Source organism: Mandrillus leucophaeus, unplaced genomic scaffold (assembly GCF_000951045.1).
Source record: "Mandrillus leucophaeus isolate KB7577 unplaced genomic scaffold, Mleu.le_1.0 Scaffold920, whole genome shotgun sequence".
In the NCBI taxonomy this organism is placed as follows: domain Eukaryota; kingdom Metazoa; phylum Chordata; class Mammalia; order Primates; family Cercopithecidae; genus Mandrillus; species Mandrillus leucophaeus.
This window is the reverse complement of record NW_012110031.1, coordinates 952,755-966,269: the sequence shown is the minus strand read 5'-3', so window position 1 is coordinate 966,269 and position 13,515 is coordinate 952,755. Positions and strand designations below refer to the sequence as shown.

The following is a 13,515-nucleotide window of genomic DNA, read 5'->3' as shown; positions in this document are numbered from 1 at the left end:
CCAGCCGACACAGAGGTGTCCTTTTGAGCAGCTCCTCCTCTGTGCCATTCCCACAGCCAGGGCTCTCCAGCCATAGGCAGTCCCTGTATCTGCACGTCCACTCGGTGTTGCTGCTGCTGCTGCTCTTGCTAGTAACTAAAGCTGGTCCCATCTGAAGCCCAGACAATGTAAATAATACACAGGCCCTTTCCTGTGCTGGGGCGGGGAGGCTTGGGAGGGGTCCTACCAGTGTCACAGGACTTGGCAACAGAGCATGCCATTGATAAGCTTCTCAGGAAACACAGCTTCCTCTCTTGAACGGGTGTGAAGGGACCCCAAGAGCAAAGGTAAGGGTCAGCCATCTCTGCAAGGGGCTGGTTCTTACCCCTAGGGAATGATATGAGTGCCTTCCTGTCAGGATGAGGTGACAAGACCCCACGGCCATGAAGTCAGCAGAGTCCAGAACATGGGACAAACAGCTGCAGGGATGTTTGATGCTTACAGTTCATGTCACACCCATCAGGCCCTTGCCTTAACTGTCATCTACAGCATACATATGTGATTTAAATGATTTGGCAAAACTTGCCAAGTTTGTTTCTGACTCCTGGGTTTGTTGGGATATTATGTGAAATGTACGTATTTTCATAAATTATAAACCAAACATTTTTCTATTTCAATGACTAACATTCTGCTTTTTTGCTATAGAAGACACCCACCTTATTTTTATTTTATTTATTTATTTTTGGGGACAGGGTCTTTCTCTGCTGCCCAGGCTGGAGTGCAGTGGCAGGATCACTGCAGAGGTGGCTTACTGCAGCCTTGAACTCCTGGGTTCAAGCAATCCTCCTGTCTCAGCCACCAGAGTAGCTGGGACTATGGGTGCATGCCACTACACCTGGCTAATTTTTTCTTTTATTTTTTATTTCTGTAGAAACAGAGTTTCTCTCTGTTGTCCAGGCTGGTCTTAAACTCTTGGCCTCAAGTGATCCTCTTGCCTCGAGCCTACAAAGTGCTGGGATTACAGGTGTGTGAGCCACCACACCCAGATAGAATATACCCACCTTAAAAAAAAAGTGGGGGTCGGGAGGAAGCTCTGAGGACTCAGAGTAAGTATGATTTAGGCAGAGAAGCCACATGGCATGTCTGGTGTCTCATACAGATAACTGTGCCTCATAAATGAGCATAGGTACCCGGGGGCAGAACTATGAGCCTCTAAAAGGACAGAGCATCTTTTTATGTAACCATTTGTATATCTTCTCTGAAGAAATGTCTATTTAAATCCTTTCCCCATTTTGAAAAATTGGTTATTTATCTTTTTATTGAGTTGTAAGACTTCTTTATATGCTCTAGAAACAAGTTCCTTTTCTGATAAGTGATTTGCAAATATTTCATTCTGTGGGTTGCCTTTCACTTTCTTGACACTGTTTGCAGCACAGAAGTTTTTATTTTGAGGAAGTACTATTTATTTTTAAAATCTTGTCTCTTGTGTTTTTGGTGCCGTATCTAAAAACCCAAAGACATGAAGACTTACATTTTTTCTTTGAAGAGTCTTATAGTGTTCTCTCTGACATTTAGGTCTATGATCCATTATGAGTTAATTGGTGTGTTTTGTGTGAGGTAGGGGTCCAACTTCACTCTTTTGTATGTGGCTATCCAGTTGTCCCAGCACCATTTGTTAAAATTATGATTTTTTCCTCTGTAAATGTTACCAAAACCCTTGCATGAGTGGCTTCTTTTTGTCATTTGTCATTTGCACATCTCAAATTATTACTTTATCACAGAGGCCTTCCTTGACCTTCTACCCAATGTCCCACTCCCATGCTATTCTCTAGATGTGCCCTATTTCATGGTCTTTCTACCAACTTTACTCTTTCAAATCATTCATTTGGTTACTTAAATGTTATTTGTACTTTGGGAGGCTGAGGTAGAAGGATCACTTGAGGCCAGGAGTTCGAGATTATCTTGGGCAACATAGCAAGACCCTATCTCTACAAAAGAGTTTTGAAAACTTAACTAGTCATGGGTAAATGGTGTATCTGGGATTGAAACCCATGTCTCCTGGCTCAAAGTCCATTCTCTGCTGCCATGAGCTTCTGGTGACCTTCATGCCTTCACGAGCTGTGCCCACCTAAGAACCCCACCTGGTCTTTGAGTTGAAAACACCCAGCCTGGCCTTTCATTATTCTTTTTGTTTTGAATGCATTATCCCTATCTAGACAATTGGACTTTGGCCCTTCTGGGTTCAAGAATTAATACTGGTGTTCCTCTGTGTCCCACCTAGAATCCAACACAGGGGCCACTCCATACAGGGTCTTCTGTAACCCACATCCTGATTTTACCTTCCAGGGAGACTCTTGTGGACCCGCAGTTTGCGCAGCAACACATCAGAAATATTAGGCATGACATCTAGGCCACTCTTTGACTCTTCTTCCTCAATAGCTGGGGAGAGTTCAGAAGAAAGCCCTGAAAAAAAAGTGCTTACTTATGAAATGTCTCTTTGAAATCACAGTAGTACTGTTGGCAGTTAGCTTCAGGGGGCAAGGAAGAGCTTTAACATTTATAAGTATCCAGTTCTATGTTATGGGTTTTTTATTTGTTATCTTACATTATCCTCACAATAAGCTAGAATTTAGTCATCCCATTTTACATGTGGAAAAGCCAAGGCTCAGGAAGGTTAAGTCACTTGCTCAAGATTACAGAACTAGCAAATGGCATGGCCAGACTTCAAGGTCTACCTGCTTCAAATGTTATGTTCTTCCCTTTGCTTCCCACAGTATTAAGCTGGCAATTGGAAGCTGGTTGGCTCTTTGGCTATAATGTTTGGGGAAAAAACCTACTCCTTGGCAGGCTTCTCAGGAGACCTGTTGTGCAGTTATTCCTCCTCAGATAAATTAAATTGTTCTATATTCTGTATACTACTTAGAAATTAGCATCTGATTCCATACCCCATAGATAAGAGATTTTCCAGAGTAAACCTAAGGTTGCTAGATCTTTTACAGAGCTCAGAAACATAAGTGCCTCCTAGTCAACAGAGACAATGAACAGCTTTTTGTTTTTTAACCTTCTAAAACTATCTTGGGTCTGTGCTTTGAAGACAGAATGAACAAACCAAGTATTCTCTTTTCCATAAATCTTTCTCTGTTTGAAAATAGCTCCTGTGCCTCTCTAAAGCTTCTCTTCTCCAGACTCTAGCTCCATTTTTCCAACAGCTCACTGTGGTCCACTGTGGCCCATGGTCTCTAGACACCATCCCATTCCTGCACACATTCTGATTTGTTGCTGTTCCAGAGGCCCAGATGTTCTCTAACAAGCTCTTAGCACAGGAGGACTTTGGTAAATGTCCCTGGCATTGATGTTTGTTATCCATGCAGCACAGATTTTGTATGCCTGACTACAGGCTTACAGTATACTTAGCATTAAGCAAAACTCTCAACCTCTTTAGTTGACCCAAATCAGGCATCCTCATCCTGTATAATGGTTACTTTCCATTTGCATGCAGAACTTCACATTTATCCATGTTTTACTCTTTCTCATGGATTTTAACCTAGTATGTTTCCAATCTGCTCAGTCATTTTCCAGGATCCTAGGCTAGGCTAGAGACCAGGACTATAGGCATAGTTGTAGCCACCTAAAGAGTTAAGATTGGGAATCATGTGAATAGAAAGAAGTCTCACCAAGGGAGACCATGAAGAAACAAGAGGATATCTAGTGTGGCTCAAGGTAAAATATATTTAAATACTTTGAACTTGCCAATAAGAGAATGGTAGGCATGGATTCCTTGGTACTCAAGGTATCCAAGTGAGTTGAAGGATCATCTGTCAGAGATGGGTCAGTTAGCAACTCTTCTTTGGATATAAGATTGAACTAGAAGTTATCTTAGCTACCTGTTACCTCTGTGGTTCTGTCCTGGCATTTATAACTCTCTGACAAGGTTTCTGTGGTAAACCTTGTGGCACCCCTGGCATCATTCTACCTTTATGTTTGTATCCCTACCACACTCAAAAGAGAGTCAACTGAGCAGCAAACTCCTGAGATATCTATAGGATGATTGAAACATGTGAGGTCTAATAATCAAGTGAAATCCATACCAGGGTTTTTGCCTAGAAAAGTTTCCCAAAATGGTGCCTGAAGAGTAATGCCAGAATTGGTGGGTTCCAGGAACCAACCTCCTTCCTCTTGAATTCAACCAAATTAACAACAAAACACTTCAGAACAAAGAAAAAATATACCAGAAACTCTAAGATACAAGAAAAGGCAATAGTCTTTAAAAACATTGACTACAGAAAGAATAAACATGACTAGGAATAAATGTAGGGCTTCCACCCATGATAGCCCTTTCTTCTTCTCCAAAGAAACAGTATTGAAAAGAAGATGGGAGAGAAAAAATTCTTACAAAGAGTGCAACACCACAGAATAGAGAGGGAAAGGGATGGAGGGGGCAAGTAGGCAGTTGTCAGAGGAGATTCAGAAAGTTTCCCTAGAATAGAAGGTTCGCCATTCCATCTTGCCAGCATTTCAAAGAGAGAAAAAAACCGCCTGGGCTGCCTGCCATTTTGCTTTTCTTACTGATGAGAAGAAGAGAGGAAAGTCAGAATGATTGCACAGAGTGGATTATCTTGAACGATATGAAGGGATTTATAAGGAAGGAAGACTAAAGATAAAGTAAATAAAACATGCCCCTCTGAAGGAGTGAATGGCAGGAGACACATGGAAAGCCCCAAATACCATCTTCTCCCCCAACTCCTGAAAACCAGTGGCTAAACTCCTTGGAATTGTCTTTTTTTTTCCCTTCCTTTCCTGGCAGAGGAGTGAGAGGCTGTTGGGAAGCATTGGGTCAAATCTGGAAAATAAACCCATGGACAGCCTGTCTCTACAATTCCAACCCAAATTGGTGAAACAATCTGAAACCCACTACTAACCAACCTCCAAAGGAATAAGATGTGCCCCCAATTTGGTATAACAAACTCATGTTTTGGACTATGAAGAGAGTTATGGAAAAAGAGCAGAAACCAATTCTACAAACAGCTCTATCTTAACTTCCCCTTTTCCCCACCACCCAAGCAGTAACAAAACAAACACAAAATATACAATCCTCAACTAAAGCACTAAAGGGAAGGCAAAGAGATCTCAGCTAAGGTGGGAAGGAGTCAACAAAAATTAACTTACAATACAATATATCTAGGGAAAAGGAATCAAGGTAGAAATGTACAAATCAGAAAGAAAGAAAACGAAAACAGATGGCATGGCAACTATATAAAAATACTACAGACAAAAGAGGAAGGATGGTAGAAAGGAAGGAAAAGGGAAACTTGAAGGAGACAGATGTCAGGATGGAAACATAGTTGCAAGAAACACATCAAAAAATGCAAAAGTACACTTCTGTGCAAAATATATACCATAAATACTTTGACTCTAGAAAAAATAAGAACTTGAAAAAAAATTAAGAAATTAGAGTTGGGATGAGAAGATCATGCAAAGATGGAAGATGATTGCTATTTAAGGAATCAAATTGAAGACCAAAATAAAAGGACTAATCAAGAAATTGGGAAATATACAACCAACCAATTTATTGGAAAAATAAAGGAATAAAGCAGATATAGCTTCAAATGGAATTACAGGAGGGTGGTAGAGATTGGGTAACCATAAGAAATGCAAAGAAGGAAAGAAAGACTGAAGTATATAGAGATAAAATAATGGACCTGGAGTTGAGACACTGATGATCAATCTATGCATTATGTCGTCTCCAAAGTAGTGAACAAAACAAATGGAACAAAGGACATATTCAAAGATATAACAGAAGAAAAATTTTCCTCACTTGAGGGGAAAGTTGAACGCTTCGGGTTGACAGACCACATCATGTTGAAAAATATATTCAAATGCTTCATACAAAAAAAACCAGACAGACATCTACAAGGGAAAGTGAAGATTAAGAGGTGCTAGAAATTAGCTGGTCCCAGCCTTCTCCAGAACTTTGAATACAGTGGAGCAACATCTACACAGTTCCAAGGAAAACAGTCACCCAAGAATTTTATAACCATGCAAGATGTCCTTCAATAATTAAGACAAAATTTTCAAATGTGATAGAACTCAGGGAACATAGCACTTCTGAACTCTTTCCGGAAAATTGTTGGAAAACAAAATCCAGCTAAACAAGACATAAATCAGAATAAATTTGGGAAATATGAACCATGGTAAAAGGACCAGTGGTGAACGTGAGATCCTTTTACATTTAAGTCTAAGGCTAAATAACTGTGGAAACCATAATTACAGAATATGAAATGTAAATGTTATAACCTTGACGATGTACAAAGAAGAATTCAAGATGTGTAGAGGTAGAAATGGAAAGGTAGGAAGAAACGTGAAGGTGGGAAGATATTCGGCCATTCTCATCTTTTCCTGCAGGAAGTCAGTAGCTACCACTGTAGTTACTAAATATTCTTATCTTCTGTATTCTTGATGTTCTGTCACTTGATGACTTAATCCTGGAGAGACAGCCCCTCTCAAGGCTAGCTGATTCTTAGAGTTAGGAAACAACTCTCCTTCAAGTGCGTCTTTGAAATACAAACCAACCAATACAGAACCCATACCTGCAAACATCGCCTTTATCAAATTCTCACACACCAAGCCAGTACTCCCCCTAAATCACCCCAGGGCCAGTACCTGACAACTGGGGGCCTAGAACCTGCCAAAATTATTCACACTAGCCAACTCTAAACATACTCAGGGTACCTACCCTGCCTCTACCTTTCCTTCCCAAGAAAACCCCAGTAAAGGCTTGGGGCCATCATTCCCCTCACCACTTCTACCTTCTGACCCACCCTGGTCCTTCCCTAAGGGGCTTTGTGTGATGTGCCACATGTCCTGCTATTAGGCATCTGTGAGTACATTCCTTCATGAGAATCATTTGCAGGTCTCTATGTCATACCATACCTGATTAAAACAAATGCCAGGTCCAAAGTTTAGATCAAATTTAAAACATATAGTACAAAAACACTACCTCAGTAACTCCAAACCCTTTATGCATTTTATAATACATTTTTTGTACTTTTAGAAACCAATTTCTCTTCTTTGGAGGAAGCAATTATCAAAATTCAGCAAGTCTTATAGTTCCACTTCAAATTCAATTAAATTCTAATACTTTTAATTTCAAAAAAGTATATGTAGTATAATCTCCCTCTTTTTCCCTTCTTCCTTCTGTATTTGTGGGGGAGGAGGTGTTTAGTGTAAGCTATTTTTACTTTCTTCCTTGTATTTTTCACTATTGGTTGAATTTTTAGATATGAAGATAAGCCACTTTCAACAAAAGTAATACAATTATTTTCAAATATATCTCCCAGTACTATCTCATTCCAATGAAAATATTTGTTTCTGACCATGTCAGCAACTTGCAAAAATTGCTTTTGGGGCTCTGGTTAAAGATGCTCTGAGTCCCAGGATGGTTCCTAAAAGTCAAAGCTGCTAGTTGGGGATAAACTTTCTTTACCTCTTTCTTCTCAGGGAGGCCTCTTTCCTGCCCGGGACCTGAGGCTCTCAGTCTAGACTGGGGGTTTTGGAAGGACTGTACATTCAATGTACTTCTCTGCCTCAGCCTACATGTCCCTCAAAATCCAGGTCCAGATAGCCAACTACCTCCTAGATATTGCCACCTGGATAAGGAGAATAAAAAATCCTTTCAAGAGCCATCATTTACTGAACATCATCTATGCAGTAGATACACTTTGTTACTTCTTACAATAGTCCTGCAAATAAAAAATAGCTTAAACACGTCCTTATCCACAAATGCAGAAGTAGCAAGGGAAAAAGAGGGAGATTCTACTAGATATACTTTCTTGAAATTAAAAGTATTAGAATTTAATTGAACTTGAAGTGAAGTGAAACTGTAGGACTTGCTGAATTTTGGTAATTGCTTCCTCCAAAGAAGAGAAATTGGTTTCTAAAAGTACAAAGAATGTATTATGAAATGCATCTTCTGGAGAAACTGAAGCTCAGCTAAGTTAAAGTGATTTTCTAGGGTCCAGCTCATCGCTGTAGAGCCAGAATGCAAAACCACGTTTGTCTGTTGCATTCAAGTTGTTTTCCATGGGCATTTGACATGTCCAAACTCAAATTCACTGTCTTCCTTCTCAAGCAAACTCATCCTCCTGCCTCACAATTCATCACCCTCACAGCCATATAGACAGGTACCTGGTGGTATTCCTGGTCTGCCTCTCAGCTCCATCTCCTCATCAAGTCCTGACAAGTTGATCTCCAATAGCTGTCAAACTGTCATGTCCACATTCACCACCACCTCATTACCTCTCACCAGGCTACTTCCCTATCCTTTTACCTGGTGTCTCCCTGTCTCTAGCCTCTCCTGTTTCAGGCCAGCTCTCACAATCTGTCCAGAAGAATTATTCTAAAATGTAGATTTGATCCTGATGTTTCCTTACCTGCAGGCTTCTCTGACTTTCCAAAGTGTCCTAAATGAAATTCAAATACATTAATTGGCCTTCAAAGCCTCCACTTACCCTGGTCCCAGCCCACTGTTCCCACCGTGTTGTCCATCTCTCTGGGACATGTAGCTCACACTTAGTTCACATGACATTCCTTCTGTTCCTGAAGTATGCCAAGCACTAAAAGATGCCTACATGCTTTTGCTTCTGCTGTCGCCCTGCTTGGGATGACTTTCTCTTCCCCAGATCAAGGTGGCTCCTCCTGAAAGCCTTCCCTGACTCAACTCCACTGAGCTAGCTGCTTCTTCCTCTTTGTTCCTAGGTACTTTACGGCCTGTTAAAGTTTTATCATAATTTATCGTAGTGACTTTTTCTATCCTTACGTTTCCTCTTCTAGACAGTGAAGGTGAGCTCATTTGTTCACACGTTTATTTAATGTTTATTGAGTGTTTACTATGTCCCTGGCAATGAGCTGGGAGCTGAGGATACAATGCTAAGCAAAACTGACATGCCACATCCTCTAGAGCTCATTGTCCAGAGGGACAGAGATTAATCAGAGAAACATCCAAACAATTTCACACTGAGAGATTTTACAAAAGAGAAGGGATCCGAAGGTACCAGCAAACCCTTCCCAAGAAAAGTGACGTGAGCAGATATCTAAAGATTGAGTGGGAGTTCATTAAGCAAAGAGGGAGAGAGGAAGAACATTCCACGCTGAAGACAGCATGTGCCATGCCTAAGAAGAGGAAAGAATGAGCTGCTGAAGGCAGGCCAAAATATTGTGAGTGAGAGAGTGTGGCCCTAGAATATTCTGGGGAAGTGGGTGGGGTTAACCACCCAGGAACTTACAGGTTCTACTGAGGATTCAAGTGCTCTTCCTAAGAGCAGAATGAAGCCTCTGAAGATGCTGAAACAGATTTGCCTTTTAGAGATCCCTGTAGCTGCTATGTTGGCCATGGTGTGAGCTGGGTTGGGGGTTGGGAACGCAGGGAGAGGAATCAGGTTGCAGGCTGTTGCGATAGCCAAGGGGACTGATAATGGTAGCTGGGACAAGGCCTTCTCCCTGATGGTAGGGCCTGAACCCTTTCCACTTAATGCATCCCCAGCACACAACCTAAGAACTGGCCCAGTGTCAGTCTCACATCTTTGGCTTGAAATAACCTGCAAATGATCAAAGATCAAAACAGCATACAATAGAGTTTCTGAGAAGGGAACTGATTGTGTTGTTGGAAAGACTAGATGCCACACAGAAATGAGCCTCCCAGTCCTCACAAACTGAAGCAGAGCCAAAATTCTTCAGACTCCAGAATGTTCTGATAATTATCTTTTCCCATTTCTCAAAGGAACAGCCAACAACCATCATAAGAGACTGGAGTTTTCCCCAAGAGTTCATATGCAGGGTTGTATTTAGAGCCTATAAACATAATCTGAGCCAGCTCTCATAAAATGCTCCCAAAGCCTTTTATCCTGGGTATGGGAGGGGATGGGGCTCTTTGATGGGGCTTTCAGAATATGAGAAAAGAAAGTCACAAGTCTGCAAGTATTCATTAAACACAGAGGGTTGCCCACCACATCTCTAGCACTGTGGAGCACAGTGTACGAAAATATCCATTTGGCTGGCAAGATAGAGTTCTGCAACCTAAATGACAGAAATGAAAATGTATGCCAGGTTCCTGCCGGAATCAAGACCAGTATCACATGCAAACATTACAGCAGCTTAGTAAAGTAGGTACTATTATTAACCTCCTTTTAAAGATGAACAAACTGAAGCGTGGAGAGAATTAGAACTTTGACCAAGGCCTTGCAGCTGGTAAGTGACGCAGTTTGAGCTCTTAAGCATCCAGACCCTAGAACTGACAGAAAATGAGAGGGAGTATATGTTGTTGGACACCGACCATGGTTAATTTTAGTTTTAAAATTTGGTGCTTATAGGAATCAAATTCATTTGACTGATAATTTTACTTCTAAGATCCACCTTATGCCCTATTAATATTGGATAATAAAGTTTTGCTGTAGGTAGTAGATGTCTAAATTGGTATATTTTTTGTAAGTTAATCTGGCAGTATGCACATATATATTTAAAAGTAAATACTTTTAATAAATCAATTGCAATTCTAGAATAGTAGCCCATGGAAAAAACAGATCTCTATAAAGATCTATGTAAGAATGTATTCATTATAACATTGTTTTTAATAGAGAAAAAAGTGGAAACAACATAAATATTAATGAGATAGGTCAAATAATACAGTGTTTCTTACATAATACAATAAAACAGTTAAAAATGTTTAAAGTTCCATATGCTTTAAATGAGAAACTGTCTACAGTATGTTGTTCAGTAGAAACGACAATGCGACAGAAGCACCTAGTCATCCCCCAACATGTCTTGTCTGCCTTCCATGCGAATGGAGTTTAATTTGGGCATAGGGCCAGCTGTCCCACCAGCAGTCACATTCCCCAGCTTCCCTTGCTGCTAGGTATGGACACGTGACCATCTTATCACCCACACAGTGGGAGCTGAAGGGGTATGTGCAACTCCTGTGCTAAGAAAGGAAGCTTGGACTTCCATTCTCTCCCCTTCCCTCACATGAGAAGCCAGATTTGCCCATAATCCAGCTTCGACCTTGTATCAAGTCTAACACCTCAGGGCATGGCAAAATGACAACAGGGAAGGAGTGAGGGTCCCCAAATGATCATATGGAGCACTGCCTGCTGCTAACCTGATCAGTTCACCTTGGAGTTGTTTCTTGAGAGTAAAACAATCTTCTCTCTCCTATACATTATTGTATTTGGGTCTCTATGTTATAGCAACTTAGATGTTATCTTAACTAATGCAGGAAAGTTGCAGAGTACTTTAAAAGAAATACTCATATATAGAATTTGGTAGTACATATAAAAGAAATAAACTATGATCAAATGAGTTTCACTGTCACACCACAAGGGTTTATTTCTATGGAAAATCATTTTCATATATGGGAAATATTTAATTTATTAAATATAATACATGATTTTTTCAGTAGATATCCATAGCACATTTAACAAAATTCAACATGTATCTTGAAACTTGAAAAATATTTTCTTAAAGAAATAAAAAGTATAAATTCTGTATTTTAATATTTTATATTACCTATCATATACTTTAGTGTATAACTATAAAATAAAAATTGAAATTGTGCCTCTATTTAGTAACAAGATACAACATGATGCTTGAGAGAAAAATATAAAAAACAACTCAGTTAAAAACAGAAACAAGGCCGGGCGTGGTGGCTCACACCTGTAATCCCAGCACTTTGGGAGGCTGAGACAGGCAGATCATGAGGTCAGGAAATCGAGACCATCCTGGCTAACATGCTGAAACCCTGTCTCTACTAAAAATACAAAAAATTAGCTGGGCGTGGTGGCGGGCACCTGTAGTCCCAGCTACTCGGGAGGCTGAGGCAGGAGAATGGCGTGAACCCGGGAGGCGGAGCTTGCAGTGAGCTGAGATCCTGCCATTGCACTCCAGCCTGGGTGACAGAACAAGACTCCGTTTCAAAAAAAAAAAAAAAAAAAAATCAAGGCACATGTTCTCCTTATCACCATTATTGAATTAGGGAATATTGCCAAAGTAGTAAAACATATACAGATACACACTGAGAAATACACACACACACACACACACACACACACACACACAAGCATACAACTAAGACAAATGGAGAATTGGATAAAATAAAAATAACAGATGGTTTGATTGTGAATTTGAAAAAGAAAGGTGTTCTGCAAAGTGGTCAAGAGTCTTTTAAGTTAGACACATCTGGGTGCCAGTTCCGGCTTTAGCAATTAATAACCACGTGACCTTAACTTCCCCAAACCTCAATTTCCTTATTTATAAAATGAGTGTAATAAGGTCACCTCCCAAGATTGTTGTGAGCATTAGGTATCAGAAGGCACTTAGCACAGTATCTGGCATGTAGTAATCACTCTAGTAATAATAATCATACTGATTAATCACTATAGTAATTACTCTACCATTTGGTAACAATATTTTTTATGCAAGAAACATGTATGACACCAAGCACCATTCACCTATGCCACAAATTATTAGCTAGAAAATCTAATACGAAAAGAGTCTTAAGCAAAAAGCTACATAGAATGTGCCCCAGTAAGAGAGATGGAAGATGTATACAATAGAGGAGAAAGAAGGAAATATGTAAATTAATAGAGGAACAAACCATGTGCCTGAATGAGAACTAAATGTCTGCAAAGTACTTTAAAGGTCTATAAACTGAAAAGCAAACAAAACTTAGACAGTTCTTCTGAATTCAATGTGTAGGTTTACAGCAAACACAATTAGAATGTTATACAAAATAGTGTACATTTCAAATGGGAATGGAGGCCCACAGAGGTGGAGGAACACATTTAAGGACTCTGTTAATTGGTGTCCGGACTGGGACATGAGTTCAAATCTCCTGACTTGTAGTCCAATTGCTCTGTTATTTTGCACTGAATCGCTGTATCTAGAATATCAATGAATATTCTGAAAAAGAAGAGCAATGAGGAAAAACTAACCCCATTGCACACTAAAATATAAGGCAGCAGTAATTAAAATGGGGTGGTATTGATCCCAATAAAACAGAATCAGGAGCCCAGAACTAGTTTTTGGTGTATATATAAAAAAGAATGTAACATATGACTAAGCCACAAGAGAACTATAAACACTATTAAAATATTATTGAGGTAAAAAGACCTTAAATCTTAAAATACATATATACTAAAATAAGTTTCAGAGGTATTAGCAAAATAAATATAAACTAGTAAAAAATAGATCTATTATTACAACTGGGGAGAAGTAGTATTTTTATGATTGAAATAATAGAAGACTTCTCAAAGGGAAAGATAGGCAAACATGATTATATAAACTCCTTAAAATTCCTCTAAAAAAACACAAAACTTACTAAAAAGCAAAAAAAAAAAAAAAAAAAACTGAAAAAATATTAAAATACCGACCCCAAAAAGAGATAAAGCCAAAAAAGGGCTATTATCTATAATATATCAAGTTTACATATATTACCAACAAAAAACAAACAAATCAATGAAAAACCCCAGACCCAAATGGATACACGGG

The 13,515-nt window shown here is 39.6% G+C and overlaps 1 protein-coding gene across 5 annotated transcripts in view; it reads right to left on the bottom strand.

Annotated features, from left to right (window-relative positions):
* The window catches only part of MRVI1 (murine retrovirus integration site 1 homolog), a 116,277-nt gene that overhangs the window by 30,931 nt on the left and 71,831 nt on the right, over positions 1-13,515 (bottom strand). For all 5 annotated transcript variants that reach the window (XM_011969915.1, XM_011969920.1, XM_011969916.1 and 2 more), the window contains one exon: positions 2,319-2,442. In XM_011969915.1, the coding sequence (XP_011825305.1) occupies positions 2,319-2,442 (124 nt within the window). The remainder of the gene's footprint in view (positions 1-2,318; positions 2,443-13,515) is intronic.